This window comes from Pempheris klunzingeri, chromosome 23, assembly GCF_042242105.1.
Source record: "Pempheris klunzingeri isolate RE-2024b chromosome 23, fPemKlu1.hap1, whole genome shotgun sequence".
In the NCBI taxonomy this organism is placed as follows: Eukaryota; Metazoa; Chordata; class Actinopteri; order Acropomatiformes; family Pempheridae; genus Pempheris; species Pempheris klunzingeri.
Genome location: NC_092034.1, coordinates 9,006,178 through 9,026,029, shown reverse-complemented (window position 1 = coordinate 9,026,029; position 19,852 = coordinate 9,006,178). Strand labels below are relative to the sequence as shown.

General features: G+C 41.8%; 1 protein-coding gene across 1 annotated transcript in view; it reads right to left on the bottom strand.

Annotated features, from left to right (window-relative positions):
- The window catches only part of LOC139222900 (glucosidase 2 subunit beta-like), a 112,163-nt gene that overhangs the window by 35,209 nt on the left and 57,102 nt on the right, over nt 1-19,852 (bottom strand). The window contains exons 11-12 of the mRNA XM_070854804.1: nt 2,287-2,356; nt 371-460 (exon numbers count right to left, since the gene is read on the bottom strand). Coding sequence (XP_070710905.1) covers nt 371-460; nt 2,287-2,356 — 160 coding nt within the window. The remainder of the gene's footprint in view (nt 1-370; nt 461-2,286; nt 2,357-19,852) is intronic.

Sequence of the window (19,852 nt, the reverse complement as noted above, 5' to 3'; positions counted from 1 at the left end):
TTCATATTCGCTACAGACAGATTTTTTTTTATTACAGTTGCTCAGAATAAGATGGATTGCAGCCTCTGGTTAACATATTGATTTTGTGATGGGTCTTTGAAACAGTTTGACTTTTCTATCCAGGGGTTTTCATGGCTACCTGTAGTGCATAGATATTGCACAGAGTAGAAATAACTATTAAAACTATTAAGCATGACAAAGCCATCAAAGCCAGTTCTGTAAGTAAGTGTGTGTGTTTTCATAAGAAGTTTTTATAATGAAAGTGTATTTTTGTATGCAAACACATACCTTTGGGCTAGTTTCTATGCTACTGCCAGACAAAAATAAACATATAAATCATAAAAGTAATGAAAATTGTGTCAGTACTTACTCATATACTTTCAGCTTGTAACATTGGCTGTTCAAAAACAGAAACTCCCAATCTGTTCCATAGTCTATGGCCAGCTTCTTCCGGAGATCACTGAGGAAACCAAAATAAGTATATTAGGTCACAAGCACACATTAAGCTGTCTTTTGTAGAAGTCAGCTGAGTCATTGCTGATATGTGTAAAATCATGCAAGATTTAAGGCAATTTAAGAATGGCACTCAAAAACAGGCAGAAGTTACACTCGTGGTATAGTTTTAAGCAAATAACTCTATTCATTATGAGGCAAAAAGGTTTTCAAATATGCCTAAACTTAAATTATGCTATGGTTTTAAAAGAAAATTGGTTTTAGAACACGCTCCTTTTCATGTGAGAGAAACAAGTGTTCTGGATGTAGGCCATTTGTCCCAAGTCCCTGACAAGCTGCTTTAATAACTTCTAGATGACTCCTAACTGTGCTGACAATGTAGCTTTATTTTCCTTCCTTTTCGTGACTGACTGCTCCGATAGAGTGTTGATGAGGTGGCCCTTTAAAGCCCATTTCTATGCACTGTCTCCAATTATCTGAGCTGGTGAGGACTGCTTTTCTTCGCTAATCGTACTGAGCCCGGTGCACAGGGCCTTATTTCCATATTCATAACCCAGAATTGCTAATGGGGTTAACAAATGTTTAAGGAGGGTGATTGTTTCGCTTGGGGTTGATAAGGTAGGGTGGCACAGGGGGATGATTCGGGGTCAGAGAAGCAATGCGGGTTGTGTGCATGTGATTCTCTGTAGGGCAGGGGTCATAACATTCATGCAGAGTCAATTTTTGTGGAAATTGCCCTTAACAGCACGTTAAACGAATAAAAGGTATAAGGAAGAGACATTAATTTCATGCTAGTTCCAAAAGGTATGAACACACAAATGCAGAAGCACACATATATCTGAGCATGCTGATAAAGGACATTGCCTGAAGAGAACAGGGGGGGTTGCTCCAATATACATAATGATAATGACTCATTTGACCAGGAGCAATTGAGGCAAGGTGGACAATGAAGAAATAGTGTGACTGAAGTCGTGCCAGCTCCTTTTCCACCCTTTCCCGTCATGCAGGCATTTGTTTAGGGGGGAAAATCTTGACCTTTCGGTAACTGCCATCTTGGCTCTCCTCTCCCCTTACTGTAATGAACAGTTTGCAGGCCTAAGGGCCACAGTAGCTACTTATCAGCTATTGCTGGCTGGCTCAGAACTCTGTGAAAACATCTGAGAGGGAGCAAAAGCATGTGAACAGGAATTCTCATCCAAACCTACTCAGGTTTTTTTTTTGTCTCAGCTGCTGTGGAGGGTGACTGTTAGGAAAGAATTAAAAGTCGAAATTAATGGTACAGAATCAATTGGATGTGTTAATATTTTTAAACTTACTATAGAGCATATTGAGGCTGACAGATATTCTGGATGGAAACCTAAATACAGAATTAATTTGTTGTGACAGGGGGTCATTCTTTTCCTATTGATGCAAAATAATTACAGTGTTTGTCACACTGTAATTTGTGCCGTGCCTGTCTTTAAAAAAATGGCACAAAGAAGTTTGGATGATTCATATGCAGGCAGACACTCAAAGTAAGCTGCTCAAAGTAAGTTGGAACAGGCCTACCCACAAAAACACAGTAGGCAACCAATAGCATTTGTTTTTCTTCATTAAAACTTGCCTTAGGTATCACATAGTGCAAAATCATTACTGTGCAGCTTTCCTCACTACTTTAGCACAGAAGGATGGAGTCTATTTTAAGGCCCGTTATATACCATGCCACCCTGCTTACAATAATGTAGCAATGTGAGAAGTAAATCTATCATCAAGTCCAAAATGTTGAGGATTTAGCCACAACTATGTGCCAGTAGAAGCAAACCTCTGCTTTTTTTTTGTCATTCTTCCCCTTACCTTATTTCCATGTTAACTGTCTCATAGGCTTCTTCTACCTTCTTCAGATTGGTAGCCTCCCACTCTGCAGCTAGACAAAACAAAAGGTCAGAGAAATTAACAATGCGAAGTTGTACCTCAGCAGCTGTGTGTTGCCAAACAGTGGGCTCTTAATATAGGCTGTTATATCTAAGACTGGGAGACGAGCAAGGCTACAGGTAAACAGAAAAATGTTATTTCCAGGTGTGGTAGCTGCCGAAAGGCCCGCAAGCTTATTAGTCTCTTCACACTGACAATTGTGTTAACCGAGACTGAGAGAGGGAAGAAGTCAGAGGGAGTGTGAGAGCAGCAGTGGTGGCACAGTGATGATATGTTTGTCTCTCTTTGGCACACTAACTTGTTCTTAGTATGACAAAAGGTCATGCTTTGGTGGCAAGAGAGACCTTCAAAGTCCTTTCAAGTGACAGATAAAAAGAAACATAATGGAACTGTGAGAAAAAGTCTATATGTGCAATGCGGTTCGCATATTTCACCACTGCATTTGATGAATTGCAGTGCAAATGAAAAACAGAAGATGGATTTGTTGGTCCTGAAACAATGAGTCGATGAACTGTTAATTAACATTAAAGTATTTGACGAAATTTGAATACGTTTAAAGCAGCAACCACTCAAACGTGGGTCCAGAGGAACAAGCTGTGAACACAGTATTGATATACAATCATCTCATAAAGAGGTTGTGGCCAGCATGCCAACAAACAGTTGCTTATTTACACACAGCAGAAACAAAAACATTAAAATGTATTACTATAAGGAGCTCTGTTTCTGTTCACTGTCCTTTCAGCTCTATTCTGCTTTCCAACAACCCCTAAGGGAAATATCTGGCTCTTTAGTGGCTAAATGCTCCACTATATCATTTAGCGTTGGGCAGGTAGTGTACAGGCAGTTTTTCAGAGCTTTTTAACCAAAAACAGCTGACTGCTGTTGCTGGAAACGCGGTTGAAAAGAGGTAAATTTTTCAGCCATAAACCAAAACAATGACATGAAAGACACTAAAATACTCTGTATAGCTGAACTGCAAAGAGGAGCAATTATTCTCTGTTGGTTTGTAACCTTTGGGTTTTGGGCTCTTGATTACACAGTAAATCATTAAAATAGCTGAAAGATAATGAATAGATTGATCTGAATATAACTTTGTCGTTGGCATCATGAGCATTCTGGCACTTCTGAAATAAATAGATACTTAAATGTGAATTAATAGTGACTTAAACATATATCAAAGTATATCAAAAATATCTCAAATATACATGAAAAATATCCAAAACAGTTTCAGGTTAACCAAATTTTGCACATTAAACTTAAACCTACGCACATTAATGTTGACATCGGATTAAGTCATCGCTCATTTGTTATGGATCACTTTTCAATCGAGGCTTGACACAACAGTAAAACTGTAACAGAACAATTTCATGGATGAAACATGTTGACGACAGTGTCTTTCACTGCAGGATTACACACAAACAAAAGGGCTGAAGACTTGAAGAGAGGCGAGATGGCAGAAAATGGCAGAGAAAAAGACTCCAGTTCAATTGTCCGATGCTGATGGACCTAAGGATTTACTGGAGGTTCTGGAAGAGGACAGGACATCTCTGAAACCCTCGCTGGGGCCCGGCGCCGTGGCAACAGACAAGAAATGCATATGTGGTAAGGACTATGTGGGAAGCTGTCACAGCCCTGGTCTGAATACCAATTAGCATGTTCCTTGCATCTGGTCTCAGCTGGTTGCCCATAAAGATACCCCCCACACAATTCCCCCAGCACCTATTTCTTGCCGAACCTAGTACAGATGCGTTGTGTCCAAGAGGCAAGCTGTGATTTCCCATGCCGTTATGGCTATTTTTATCGCACCAAGGAGGGGAGATCTGTCCTTAACCCACCCCCGATCCCCTCAAACTCCTTCAGAAAATCACTGTCATACACACAAGAATGTTCTCTCCAGCCATCTCTTGCATACTCTCAGATTTCCTCTCTTGCCCTATTTGTCTCTCTCTCTTCCTAGCAGACGCACACACCAATCATCAGGCTCAGCGATGACAAAAGGAGACACAGAATCCCAAGTGGGTGACATTTGACCCCTTGCAGCAGCCCAGTCGTATATGGAGAGAGCAGTGACGGTAAGGGGGGGGAGCAGAGGAGGGAGAGGAAAGACTGAGAGAGCAGTCAGGCGCACAAAAGTACCCAGAGCAGGGAACACAGGGCAAGTAAAGCCTCTCGAATGGTCTCTGCACCAGTCAGGCCGACATAACCTGAGGCCGATGTACAGTACACCAAAAAGTCCCCATTCTTATGGTCTAATGACTGCAAGGATTAGATGATCTGTTATACGGTCAGTGGATGTCATGCTATCCCAATCACAGCAAGCATAAATTAACTGCCCGAGCCTGTTTTTTATGTACTCATGCCACATCTTTTGTTGTGTGCAAATTAAACCTAATCAACATAATGGCTCACTTCAACTTTTAGACCCTAACAACTATTTTGTGCCCAGGAAGAAATTCCTTACATTATACAGGAGATGCAAGGAGAATGCATATAGAAATGTAGGATAAATGACCTCAAGTTGACGCTAAAGTGACCAGGGGAGAACATTTTTACAGTACAGGAAGTGTACTATACTTCACTTTTAGCACTAGACGCTAACAAAGGGTTTCTAAATCACAGAGGCCATGTACAAAAATAGAAGAGGAGGGATACGCTGTATAGTGCATGCCATCTTCTATCAGAAATCTCCTGTGCATACATACATTGAGCCGGAGATCGGAGATGCTGTGTTTACGTGCGAGTGGATCAATAGGCAAGGCAATTTCTCTGCAGCTCTAAGAAAAGATGCCGGTGCTATGTGCGCTGCAGCGATGCTTAACAAAACAAGGGCAATGCAGTGAGGCCCCCCTTGAACCGCACACTCACACAAGCAACAGACACCTTTAGCTAGATTATGTTGACTACAAGGCACAAGTAGGAGTTTGCTTTGTTGTCTGTAAAAGCCTGCTCTTAAAAATAAAGACCGTCGGCATGCTCAAGCTTCCACATTGGTTCTTATTCACTTCCTTTATAATCTGTTATTCACCGCCATCCATAATGCTCTTTTTTTTCTTTTCATTTTGACTTCAATATTCTCTTCTCCTTCAGTGTTTTCAGCATGAGCTCCTCAGAGTTTTCCTGTCACCCTCACCTGCCTTTCTCCAGCTCCAGTTTTTTTTTTTTCACTGTTTCCCCTCAGTTTCGCTCCTCAACTGACAAACTTGTTCCGAGTGCAGAGGGGGGGAGTGGGGAGGGCTAAAATATAGGTTGAGGTTTCCTGTAATGAAATGTTTATGGCAGGTTGTAACAAAGAACAAGAGGCCTTTCAGATACTGTCAACAGGGCAGGCGATAGCATTAATAGCCACCTGCTAGCATCAAACACGGCCGCCCCAAGGGTGCAAATTACTCCTTTTTTCTGCTATCAAAAATTCAACAAATGTGACAAGAGAAGTGTTACATATGAAATAAAATAGAAATTAAGACAACATTTAACTGAAATATAGAGTGCATTTCCTTATGCTTCTCTCTTTATCCATCTAAAGCTCACAAATGCTTCTGAAACTGTAACACAGGCTGTTGGGAGTTGAGGAGAGGTCAATCTCGCCCCCTGCATAATCGTTGTGTTGGAGTGTCTGATTATATTAGGGTTGAGTGAATAACAGTAGCTGGCAGAAATAGCATCATGTTTTGAACTATCAGTACAATTCAAAGCCCTGTGACTGACTCAGTTTGTATTCATTCTCCCACACTCTCCTGCAACTCACTTTGTATCCGCGGTGGTTGAAGGACAAGCGCAGCACCACGACTAAGACGTACTGAAATTAAGAATGGGTCCATTCACTGCACAGCTGCCATTATACCAAATCATATTAGACAATACTGAGAGTAGCGAGCATCTGTGACCACACATAATGCGATTTGATTATTAGAATACAGTGAGTTCAATTGCAATGATTTTTATGCTTAGAAAAAGAATGTTCCATCATCTGGTACGCGCATATATGTACGCTGTGTTTCCCTTGGGCTAGTTTTCACTGACAAGGTCAATCACTCGAGCCTCACTGGTTACATGTAACGGTAAACTTCACGCATGAGAGCGAGAACTAGTGCTGAAACTACTACTCGATTCATAAATTGACAAGAAATAAACCAATAAGGTTAAGTGATTTGTCAAGAGGATTTTCAGATTCACAAACGTTTGGATTGGCTACTTGTCATACCCATGTAAATGGAATAGTTTTGGATTCTCGACTCAAAACAAAAATTTGAGGGTGTCATCTGGGGAACTGTGACTATGACTGACATTTTTTGCTATGATCTGTCATCTTATAAACTAAATAATAACTGCATCAATGGTGGAAATCACGAATAGTTGCAACCCTAGCTAGATACACGCATACATCTAACACGTTGCAAAATCTACAAGACTTTAAAGGAATTGTTTGACATTTCGGGAAATGCGCTTATTGGTGTGAAGCTCCAAACAGCAGCCGGTTAGCTCAGCTTAGCCTACAGACTGCAGACGGGGGAAACAGCCAGCCTGTCTCCATCTGAAAGCAGAAGTCCGCCTACCAACACCTCTGATTCTCACTAATTAACACGTTATATCTCTCGTTTAATCTGTACCAAGCTGAAGTGCAAAAGCGACACGTTGTGATTTTACAGGCTGTCATGTAGCAGAAAATTCTTGACAAATAATGTATCTTTTAAATAATGTATTGTACTAACTTTTTTCTCATTTTCAACTAAATGTTGGATTGCTGATGTTTTAAACCCAATTAAATGCGTGACTTGCTGGGATGAAGAGGAGTTAATGTGATTACTACAGTGTCCTATTCACGTAATAGAGGCAAAATGCATGTAAACGCAGCAGTCAGAGTCAATTGCTCATATTATCATCATGATGCGTAATCACTATTTAACATTTAAACAGAGAAGGGTTAGGGCACAATGAACAGAATAAACAGTCTGTGTGGAGTGAGTTCACTCCAACAACTGGGTGCTGTTTATGAATATGTATGATGTAACAAACGCCTAGGAGCTGACCTACTTCTGTGTCTCCTCTGCTCATGACTTGGTCCCCTTCCGGGGTAACTCTGTCATCTTGCAACATACTGTAATAGCAGGAAGGATGCGACTCTCATGTACAAATCAACATGCTCCCTTTTGACGGTTTTGAAAGTGATCTTCACTGTCTGCTGAGGGATAGTGCTCAATAGGTGGTTGTGCAGCTGTAGGAACAGACGGGATCTGGTAACCGCAGGTTATTCATTCGTTGCACGCATACTGACGCGAGATTTGACACGCTTATCAATTGTGCTTGCCTAAATGTAGATGTTAGGATCAAAAACATAGATTTGTACCGGTTCTAAGGGAGTCGTAGGGAAATAAACGACTAATGTTTGAACTTGTTCCCATGTAGTAATCATATGACATGAATACAAGGAGATGAAGGAAATGGAGTAAATGCGTGATGGACATGTACGAGCAGACAAAAGAGAGCTCTCGACATAACTGGGGCTGCACACTGGAGAGTACTCGTCTGCACCATCTCATAAAATATCTTTATCTGGGATCATCTTGGTGCGGTGCCAAACACTGTTAGCTTCAGGAGCTGGGAAAGAAAAAAAAATCTATTTCAGACAACATAAGAGACAGAAAGCTGGCAGCCGCTCAAATCAGACTTCCAACATTTGATAAGTGAAAATGGGCTAATTTGGTGTATCCCTCAAATGGTTGCAATCCAATACATTCCTCCTGTGGCTATCAAAACACACGGACTAGGGTGAGAGAGGGTGAAAGGCAAATCGTTTCAGCCTCTCCACAGCTTAATGAAAGAAGAGGCAAAATATACTAGTTGCTCATTCTATAGCAAAGGGAAGCTTGGCACGTTTTCCCACCCTGCTCCTCTCTTGACTCTCCTTTTGCTCCTTCTGTTAAACCAGCGCTCAAGGTGAGCACAATTATGTCTCAAGGACGCGTTGCCCTCAGCCAGGGTCGGAGGTCTCGCCACGCACCACGTTAATGGCAAACCCCTCCTGCTTAACATTTCACATCTAATTTGGAAAGTGCTGAACAGAGCCTTTAATTAACATCAGCCCTCGCCAGGGTTTGTAACCCGCCGGAGCACCGATCCCCGTGCTCTTTCTCACACGCCAAAGCTCCGCTGCCTCACATGCCAATTCATTTGTTGAGTGCTGAGATGCATTGTCTTAGAAAAGCTCCCTAGTCGCCCCGATGCGGACTGAGGGACATGTTGAAGCATTAGTATGTGGGAGACAGAGGTGTGGGAGTGCAATTTAAGTAGAGAGATGTCACGCCAGCATTTCTGAGACAAGATGCTCGTTAAATAAGAAACCAATTTAAGTTTAGCAGGGAAATTTGATAGAGAGTATTACACCAGAATAATATTTTTAAGAACTGTGTCTTGATCTAATTTCGATCTGCAACACATGCAAATGCCTGATCTTTTACCATCTTCAATTCTTTTCTCCAGATATTTCCCACTGTGGCTACTCTTTCATTGTGAGTTTACTATTCTTAGACGTGCCCTCATATCATTAGATGCAACCTCGCTGAATTAGATCAAAGTGAACCCTACTTCACACAAGCCATACATGCAAAGCCCATTTGTTTATACTACTTAAAGCGGTAACATCTATGCAAGAAGCATGACAAAAAGTAAGCAACGAGACTGCCCGACTGTTATTATGCTTGCCCCATGGATGACACATAAGCCTCTTTCCCGCAGTTTCATATCACAAATGTGCAAATGCTTGCAGGTTCTCGCATTGATCCACAGTAAATCTTGAGCTTAATCAGGTCATATACAATGTTTTCTTTTATGAGGGTTTCCCGCAGTGTTTTATAGCAGAAGTGGACCTCTTAGGTTATTGTAATCATTGGGGAAAAAATAGATTTTTTCCTAACCATGTCACGTGGTTAAATACGGATGATGAAAGTGAAAAATATAAATTAAAGAAGTTTGTGTGATTTTAAACTGCACATCAACCAATTGCAGAGAAGGAAAACACCAGAATTCAGGTGCTCATGCACTCCAGACCTGCTCAGAGCAGACAAGCAGCAGACGGCGTAAAATGTAGCTGACGAAAATTGCAATGCACCACTAGACTGCCAGTGACACTCCCCCTACTGCAGTGAGTCACCAAAATACAGGACAGGGAGAATCCTCACTACACCTCAGGAAAATGTCACCGCGCCTGCATGAACATAGAGCCCATAAGCTAGAGCAATGACAAATCTGCTTCCTGACACACATTTAATGGCAGGATATGAGCTGGGTATATAAAAAAAAAAAAAAAAAAAAAAAGGCTGCTCCTGAGAATTCAGAAAATGGATCCAGAGAGGCGGTTAGCAGTTTGTAATCTGTGGCAGACATTGGCTCTGTTAGCGGTAAGTGGTTGGGCAGCTCAAACTGCATCACAGCCCAAACCAGCAACGTTAGCACTGCTGATGGCTCTGCTAGAAACAGATGAGGAAGCAACAAAAGACAAGACAGACAAAAGCTAACACAGTCAGCCGTAGCTCAGCAAGGACCATCTGAAATTGGACCAGTGATGATAGCACCACAGACAGCACCAGTTTGCCCCATCTACGTCAGCACCACGGAGAGTGCTTGCTGAGCAGGCACCAAGGAAAATAGACCACACTGAAATGGCTGGGCTTGTAACTCTCACCCTAAAACAACACCAGTACAGAAATTCAGATTTGAGACAGTTCTCTAAATGCTGTTTTTTTTTTTTTTCTTTTGCCAGTTTAGGTTTACACCACATCTGACCAGAGGGCCTGAACATTTGCACCTGGATCATAATAGGTGGTTAGTAGAAGTGACATTGGTTGTTCAGCACAAAATAGCAGCAGACACTGTGAGAGCAGAGCCAACAGAAGAACTCCATCCTATCCGTCTCTGTACAGGAAGTGATTTCATTGGACCCCGCTGCACTCTAAGCGCTGCTATGCTAATGTCTCTCCAAATGGGGGCTTTTCAGGACATGTCAGACAAATTAGAGAATTAGAAGGCGAGAGAAAGAGACAAACATGGATGCGCACACACACTCACACAGACATGCTGACACACATACAACTGTGCAGTGCGATAACAACAAAGGAAGCCCATGAGTGTGACAGAGGTAGGTTGTAGAACAACAGAGAAGAAGGGGGGAGGGTAATGTGAAGGGGGGAAGGGAGAGTGTGTTTGTGTGGGTGTGTGTGTCTGCTGTTGTTGGATTACACTGAACGTCAATGACCGGCTGATCTAAGCAGCGCTACTATCAGCACAGCGAGGGCGCTGCTGAGCAGCAGTGACCTCAACCAGCTTCAATGCCCCTGAAGGAGGGGGTTGGTGGAGACAAGCCTGATGACCTGTGGTGTTCCCACAGGCGGCAGCTCTTTGTGAATATGCTATATATACATACGTGCGTGTGTGTGTGTGTGTGTGTGTGTGGTCCTGACATACATCTCCACACTGCATCAGTCTAATCGGGGAGAAAGAGGGAGAGGGGAAAACGACAAGTGTGAGTCAAGTCATCACGCTACGGCTGGCGATACACTCCAGGATAGCTCTCACCGGCCCTGGAGCGTAGCTCTTTATAGAAGCAAACTTGGTTCTGAGACACACTCACAAACACACACACAAACACACACACACACACACATCGTGAGGGAATAAAGGCAATGCACCTGCATTTTGGATGTTTTGCGTGATGCACATGCTGCTGTATATTGCATTACTTATCAAGTTTCCATCAATTTCTACATCAATAATGTAGAGCTACTTGGTTTATGGATCTTTCTGTTAAAATATCAAATTTAATGATACTTAAAGATTTATAAAATTACTGTACTTTTCTGCATTATTCCTACTGTAGTTGTAGTTACCAGTACAGTCCTTTTCAAATAACACAAGTGCTTCAACTTAACTATTCCATCTTCATTCCTCAAAGGAGTTTTTTTTTTCTTTTTTTCACGCTACTTTTCAAGACAGACCCATCTGCCTCATTTACTTTTACAACCATTCTCAATCCCCACTGGGATGAGCGTGTTACCTCCCTCTTTCCTGGCAGTGTCACAATTATGATCAAAAGCTGCCTGTATGTGCGCGCATATGTGTGTTTATGCGTGTCAGGGACAAGTGTGGACAAAACAAATGCTGAAGCCAACCAAACCCTCTTGTGTCAGTTAATTATTTTCAGAGCTCCAGATGCTGTTGCTAACTGAATACACAGCTTAAGACTTTGCTGAGGGCACTGCTTTGTGAAGGCGCGCCGCTCCTTTAAATAATACTAGAACTAAAGGCGAGGGACGGGGCTCTGGCTACCAACACTGATACAGCAGCCGCAGCCTGATGGCAATTATTTAGACGTCCACTTGCTAATTATAATAGAGGATGACAGGTGCCCAAAACAATTTGAGTGCAAACTGCCTGTGAGCTTCTGCGTGTGGTTGTCCCTGCTTATGGTTAGAGATAAAGATAGCCAAGCCAATGTCTCGTCAAACAAACGTCTCTTTTGCTTCTCAGCTGGGCTCGGCTGCACTTGATGCTTTCTGATGAGCCTGTTGTTACTGAGATGCTGCGTGTTTGGTTTCAGTTACCTGAAGCTAATTGTAACAGACCCAAGAGGTATGAAAGGGATAGGAAAGGCAATTAAGGTACCAACCAAATTACCTAACAAGGCTTCAATTTAATAACACCACAGTTTCTCCATTTCAGTTTTTTTTTTTTTTTTTTATGAAAAGTAGTGAAAAATGCTGTACACGATTTCAAAAAACCCAAGGTGACATCCGCAAGTTGGTTGGTTTGTCAAATTAATAGACCAAAACCCAAAGAAATTTAGTCTGCAAATAAAAGAAGCAAATCAGCAGCTGGCATCAGGACATTTTTTGGATTTTTTGCTTGAAATGTCACTCAAAATCATTATTGATTATGAAAACAGTTAAAACTTGTTGTTTCAGCGCTACTATTGACCCATGTACCACTTCGATTTAAGATACCAAACAAGTAAAAACTGAAAAAAATTTTTTTAAGGGAAATCAGCGAAGGTGGCCAGAAAAAAAAAAATCAAAACTATATTAGCCACTAAGGTGCGTATAAGAAAGAGTCTTGAATGTTGTGTTAAAAAGGGTTTGAAACTCTCTGTAGGCTTTTTTCTTTCCTCTAGTCTTTTTCTTTAGTCTTGATCATGTCCATCCAATCACATGTGCTGTGTACTCATGTGCCAAAAGCCTTACAACACACCCACAGCGCCATTTAACATACGTGAAAAAAAACACACACACACACACACACACACAACCACACACACTCACACAGCTGTCCAATCTGGGAGCTGAAGGGAGACACGGACCCCCCCCCCCCCATGGGACTGAGGAAAGCGGTGGGAGGAGCCAGAAGGTGGAAAAGGGTATATCCAATCACTGAAATCAAGGCAGTTGACTGGTGAATAATGAATATAAATTGAACGCTCTTCGCTGCCGTCGCCGTGCATGGCTGCGGTGAGTGGGAGAGTGAACTGATGCACAGCTGTTGATGTGATGGGGTGATTGTGGGGTGTGTTTATACACACTTAAGACAGGACTGCATTACTGTCTGTCTGTCATTTTGTCTACTTCTCTCCTTTATTGCTCCGCTGTGTGTATGTGTGTGTTTGAGCGTGTGTACTGTACGCGCGTGTGCTTCTCTGTGTCTGTGAATGAGGCCCATTGACATCCTCTACTGTGACCCTCTGACTCCTGACAACTCTAATCAGTAGGACGAGTGGGAGGCGAAGGGAGGGGGTGTGAGTCCACAGCTAAGGCTATGATGAGCGTGTATATGAGAGGACTTATGTGTGTGAGAGAGCGAGAGACGCAAATCGTTGCAATCCACGAACTAAAGTTCACGAGAGGAAGCAAGAAACTTGCTTTTCCTGTGATGAATTGTTTTGTATCCATGGAGTGTGATGTAAATAAAGACATGTTGTTTCAGTTGCAGTTATAGCAAAGTCTAGTTTAATTTAAAGTATCATAAATATATTTATAAAAAGAAAAATTCAAATCAGTTCAAGCAATGTTCAAGGACTGCAGCTGAAATAGAACAGAAAGAAATATGGAGGTTGTAGTTTCAAATAATTATTTGGAGACAGAGTCATTGGCTCTGAGTGCAACATCATACAACATGTCGCCTCCTATTAAGCTGGCAATTATCTATTAGCACCATTGCCTGCACTGGGGTTTGTGAGAGTCACATGCCAAACAGTGTGACCTGCCATTTTCTATCAACAAGGTCCAGATTTAGATTCCACATTAGTCCCTACATGATGCCAGGCGCCTGTGTGAATGAGAGAGAGGAAAACCGTTGCACTTTGCTTAACACAAACACAATCCCAGATGGTTTTCTTCTGCGCTCAAGAGGAGAGCGAACCCAACGCCGTTCGCGCACACGTATGTGTGATGTTTTACACACACCCCAAAAGGGACAAAAAAAAAAAGAAAAAAGAGAAACGGTACACTGTCATCCTCCTTCATCCATTTGAGCCACTTGGAGAATTCAGGCCCATTCCTGCTATTCTGGCTAAGAGCTGTGTAAACAGCAAACAAGCAGAAAGTGTAAACCTTTGCTTTCTTTTAAGCTGTTTGGAGAAAAAGCGATGTGGTTGATCACAGGATGACGGTTCAGAATAGTATATTACAGTCTATAACTGTTCTTTCCGAATTTTGTGGCAATCTATTCTAAATTTGAGAAAACACAGATGCCAGTCTCATGAAACCACAGAACTGCGCGTGGCAAATAATTATTCAAAATGACTTTTTTACAGTATAAAGTTCTTTGCCTGGCATGACAATGACACCTGAATCTGCAGCTTACATCCCCATTCATTCCTAAGGGTTGCATTGAAAGTCTGTATAGTATCTTAATCTGAGCCATGTGCACAAATGACCTCCACTGAATCAAGTAGATGATGTGCTTTATGATTTTCAAACTAATAGACATGTTTTCACTTTACACAATTTAAAGGGCAATGGCAATCACACTGCTTCACATTGTCATATTACTTTTGCAGCACAAAGAAAAATAAAACATGTTAGCTTGCTTGCTGAGCACACAAAAGCCTGGCACCCACACTGAGTAATGATTGAGAGGGCAAAACAAGACTGAATGTGATTTATGCTTAATCTGGGCACTCAGTTTCATAAGGCTGGGACTGCACTTTCATTTCAGAGAGTAGTTTGTTACCCACAAGGAGCCCTGTGAAAACCTCTGCTTTGTGCGATGATGTAGTAGAGGTGCATGGGACTCCCAGTCTGCAGGAAGACCTATTTCACATTTCTGCAAGGGCAAACCGAAGTGTAGCCCATTCCTGAGGTCCTTCATGAGACGTTTAATAAATGTTTCAGTCCTGTGACTTATCAGCCAATGATGTGGCTTTCTATTGTTTACAACCAACCACATGAATTCTCCTTGCTTTCCTGCCAGCAGTCCAAGGCTTTCAGGCACTCTTTCATAGGCATGTAAAAGGCGTCACATTATAAATTCCCAGGTCTATTATTACCTTTGCTGTAATGACACATCCCACACAGTCAGTGCCAAAGAGCTCCACTTGGGAACAGGCCCAAGGCACTACGTTACACCTTGCTAACTGCATTGTGGTGATTGAAATCTAAAAAATCCAGTGCAAGACCACGTTTTTTCCTTTGGTCTGTATGCAACACTCCCCTCTTTCTGGTTTTGCCCACTCGCTCACTTGCACACTCTCTATCTTCTGCTCTTTTATGCTTGGGAGTTCAAGGGCCACTCCGGGGTCGTCGATGGTTTCAAGAGCCCGCTAAACATCATGAATTACAGACTTAAGAATGTGATTCTCAAGTACCCAATTATTTTGAAGAATGGCACTTTAAAGAGTTGTAGTCGCAATGGCTTTTAACAATATGGAATCAGCAGACTGTTAAATATGTATCAAATCCCAGTGGTTAAAGAAGTTAACTCAAGGTAGCACAAAACAAATAAAAGCGCATTATAAACATCCATTCATACCATCCATTGGTTCTGCAGTGCCATTTGTGAAACGTTACATTTGTTATTCCCCTATCTCTGCTACATCATATGATGCATCCTGCACTAATTTGTCATCCATATGTATGTAAAATCAGGTTTTGAAATAATATCGGTGTGCTACATAACCCTTGTGGTGCAAGTGCAAGCAGTGACTGTAAAATGTAAAGTAATCAAGCCTCAGCTCTGTGCATGGGAGAATATGCAGTCCATCAATACACAGTAGTCTAAAAGACAACAGCATAAACTGCATAGATATGATTGACTTGTCTAATCCAATTTACATTAAGAAACCGCTGTTCATTTAAGATGTACATTAAGTTCCAATTTGAAGAATATTTTCTAATTAGCAGACAGCAACAAACAGACTAATTGTTGTGTCTGGTGATTTGTGCAGCATAACATGATTCATGCACTGTCAATCAAGCTTGACTCCTGGATGGAGGGATGCACTGCTGCCGTCAGTCGCTACAACTCCAACATGAAAATGGCATGGAGGCACGTCTTCATGTATAGTGTGCATGGAGTGTGCATATCAGTACATTGAGCTCGCTTACATTTGTTTATCCATAGTTGTATTTAACAGCCCTGACATTTACCAAAATTGATTTCCTTCACAGCCTTGCATTTGTTTGAACATACAACGGCGATGACTCTGTAATCCCATTTTAATTAGAAAGATGTAGCGGGCACGGTAAGCTCATGCGCTCTATTCCCTGCAGCGATGCCACACTGGCAAGGAATCAATCACCAAGGCACCGGTTGCCAGGGCAACGAACAGGGGGCTTCTGCACTACTGTCTAAGTGGTAAATGATTGCCGGTGTAACTCATTGGCGGATGTGAGGAGTTTTTATCTATCTCTCTGTCTCTCTCACTCTCTCTTCTCCCCCCCCCCCCTCTCGTTGCATATCCAGAGAGTTAATTAAAAGCAGCCAACATGAAATAAATCTAAATCTGAGTAGAAATGAAACACACAGTACAAATTGAATTCCCACGTCAAGGGGTTTGAGGTTGGGCGGATAGGTGGAGGGGGGGGTAGCAGAGAGGCAATAGTAGTGAAAAATGAATATGCAGTGAGAGAGAGGTGTGAAATGAAGAAAAACATACACACGCCTGAAGAGGCTGGTGAATGGAGAAAGGGAAGGAGGGGCGTAGGGAGGCAGGTTTAGACACTCAGTTTACACATTTTAGATTTTAACTTAGACACTCCTTTCACTGTTTATCACTTGTTTCACCTACACAGCCCTCGGATTTTCTTTCAACTCTGGAGCTACAGTGAGGCTACAGTCAAGGCTGGTGAGCAATCAGACACCAGGTTGCACAAGTATGACAAATGAATTTCAAAAAAACAGTTTCACAAAATGTGAAACTGTGCTGGTTCTTACACTCCTAGCTCGTCTGTGGCAATTAACTTCAAGCCAACTGGTTCCTACTGAAGATGTAACTGTTTAAAAACCTGTTACAAATTTAGAGTGTCTCTCTTGAAAAACGTTGGACACTGTAGTTTGTAGCAAACGTTTTAACAGGAGTAAATAGTGAATTCGTATGGGACTATTTGCAGCTGTGGATTAATACACACTTGTTTGAGGTCTATAGCAAAGAGAAATACGGTATATGTAGCTTTGGCTACATGATTAATGCATATTTTCTGTATCTCTTAGGACTTTTCGTCAATTACAAAAATATGGAATATACCAGAATATCACAGGATTACAAATGTGTGCCAGGACAGTGAGTTATTCAGCAAGTAAAAAAAAAAAAAAGGTAAAGTTCATGACTCAGCTGCAAAACACACAAAAGATGTCAGCACCAAGACTCACAAATATTTCCTGGATGAAGCATGACTTCAGTACAGCATAGAGAATGGTGAGACAAGCTAAACAGACAGCGGCCTGTACAGAAGCAAAAAGCGACCGTTACTGAGTGAGCCCTGAAGGGGTCCTTTATAGCCTCGTATCAGATGGCCCGCACAAAAACCACACACTGTCTGTCAAGATCTAATTCTGCCCGGTGCTGGAGACATTGTTCTTGAAATACTCGGGGACAAGACTGCCAGGAAAGTTGATACAATACAACTCTGCACTACACAGTGGCCCGGCACAGGCTTTGTCATTTCAACATTTGTAGAAGCTCATACGCAGCACAGATTTTGCATTCCAAGTGAATCAGCCAGTGCTGCACAACTGCTTGTTTATATTCAGTTTCACGATGAGGAGGAACTTTGTGGAATAAAATCTACTACTGAATGCATCAACAAACCTACAGTGCACTCCTCCGCTCTCCCTATCTTCAATGCACAAATTGGCACAAAATACTGGCCGCTTTAGACACTGAAGCATCTCTGGATCTATCAAAAGCAAAAGAAAAAATCCCTCCCAAGATTTTTTTTTATATTTGTTGTCTCATTTAGAAAATATACCTTTTCTACCTTTACCTTAAAATAACCTTTCCACATCCAAGGTAGGATGCCAAATGTGATCGGTGTGCTCAAGTTATGACTTTGGTGTTGGTTCGGGCATATGGTACCAAACTTGGCAATCTAGCTAGAGCTTGGGACTGAGCCAGTTAACCTTTTCCTTAATGTCTTAATGCTAAGCTAGGCTAAATACGACCCGACTTCATCTCCATACTTGTGATTGACGTAGCAAATAAACATGATATTCCCAAAACTTGTGAAGATTTCCCATGAGGCATACACCTGCAATAAAAACATTTTTGGGCCATTTGGCATTGAGGTAGAAACAAGTTATAAACACAACACTGACTTTCAGTGAGTTAACAGTCTCTGTGTCTGTCTGCCATTTAGTGCTGGGAAGGTGGTCTTCAGCTGGCTTTTAGAGTTGCTGGCCAGTGTTGGGCTTCACCAGAAAATGGTGAGGACTACATGTTTCTGTCTTTTGAACAGAAAGCTCCCTTCTCTGAACTCAGTTTCCCAGAGTCCTTAAGTTTTCACACATGGGTGCTGAACCCAGCTTTACAACCACCATTGGCCAATGTGGGACACATGACCCTACAACATCAGGCCACAAAACCAGATCTCCCCCACTGATCTTTTTTCTCTTTCTGATCTCTCTCCTGGATGGAGGAGAGATCAACTCTCTCTGATCTCTCATCTGGACTGAGGAGAGGTCTCCTCCCAGAGCTCCGGCCTCAGTGTGGCCTGTACCAGACCAAGCCACCGTTTTTCATGGCAGCAACACAAAGCCCTGCCTGAACCATGTATATCAGCGCCAGCAGGTATGATCCAAAGTCTGCCAGCTGATCTACAGAGCAACAGGAGCACACCAGCAAGTTAACACCGAGCTACTAACTATCAAGGAACAAAGGAGCGACCAGATTCCTCCAGTCTGCAACAAGGACAGCAAGGACAAAGAACCACAACCTTCCTCTAGCCTGACTCATCAACAGGCTAAGAAAGCAGCACAGTGAAGGACCTTCCTCTCCCTTTTAAGGAATGGTAACAAACTCTAACTGGGCATATATAGCATAGCATAACTGTATACATGGCTAAGCAATGGTTTAACCTTGTTAATGTATCTTTTTCCTCATTTATCGAGGTGGTGCCCCAATCGAGGTGGACTTTACCCGTTAATTTATATAATTATTAATTATCTTTGATAGTTGTTAATTATTTCTGATAGCCAAATTGCCCCATACAAAGTACCAGAGTATTAATTGTCCACACATTTCTGGAACCCCTACATTTATTGGTGCCCCAAACACCAGACAGCTAAGCAATGAGCTGAAACTCACGATTAAGCTTTGTAAAGCCGAGGGGAGCTGCAGTTTTGGGTGAGAGTTCTATATAGGTTTATCACTTTGAGTTACCACTTTCACGCTGTCTTATTATATTTACTGTATATTCCAATACTGTATATTGATGAAGCTGATATTGGCCAATAATTAAATTAGGTAACATTGAGCCATATTATCAATATAATCAAGATTTGTCTCATCATTAAACCAATTTGAAACAACTACAATAAAACTAGATTTTGTGTAGCAAGCATTTTATATTTGTGTTTTATATTAACTTCAAGTAAAAAAACGTGTGTAATCATTTTTATAAACTGAGTGGCTTTTACCTGGATCACCACACCAAGCTGCTAAAAGGGGTGAAGTGGAGGGTTATAGTTTGACGTGATGATCAACACTTACATTAACAATTACAATCAAATGACACTTAACTGTCAGCACTGGATTCCACTTGACGATGTCTCATGTCATCTAATGCAATGAAAAATGTTGTTGTAAAAACCTCCAAGAGAAAATCTAAGCATTGTCCCCGCTTAATTCTGTCATGTGAAAATAGCAGCAATTTGCAGCACTTGAGATGTCTTGGGCCAAACTATGACTCTCCAACAAGCTCTTTGTAAAATAGAGCACACATCATATTGGCCCAAGAATGAAATGGTGTGCACTCCAGCAAACTCAGGTTGTCCATCTGGCAGCAGGCAC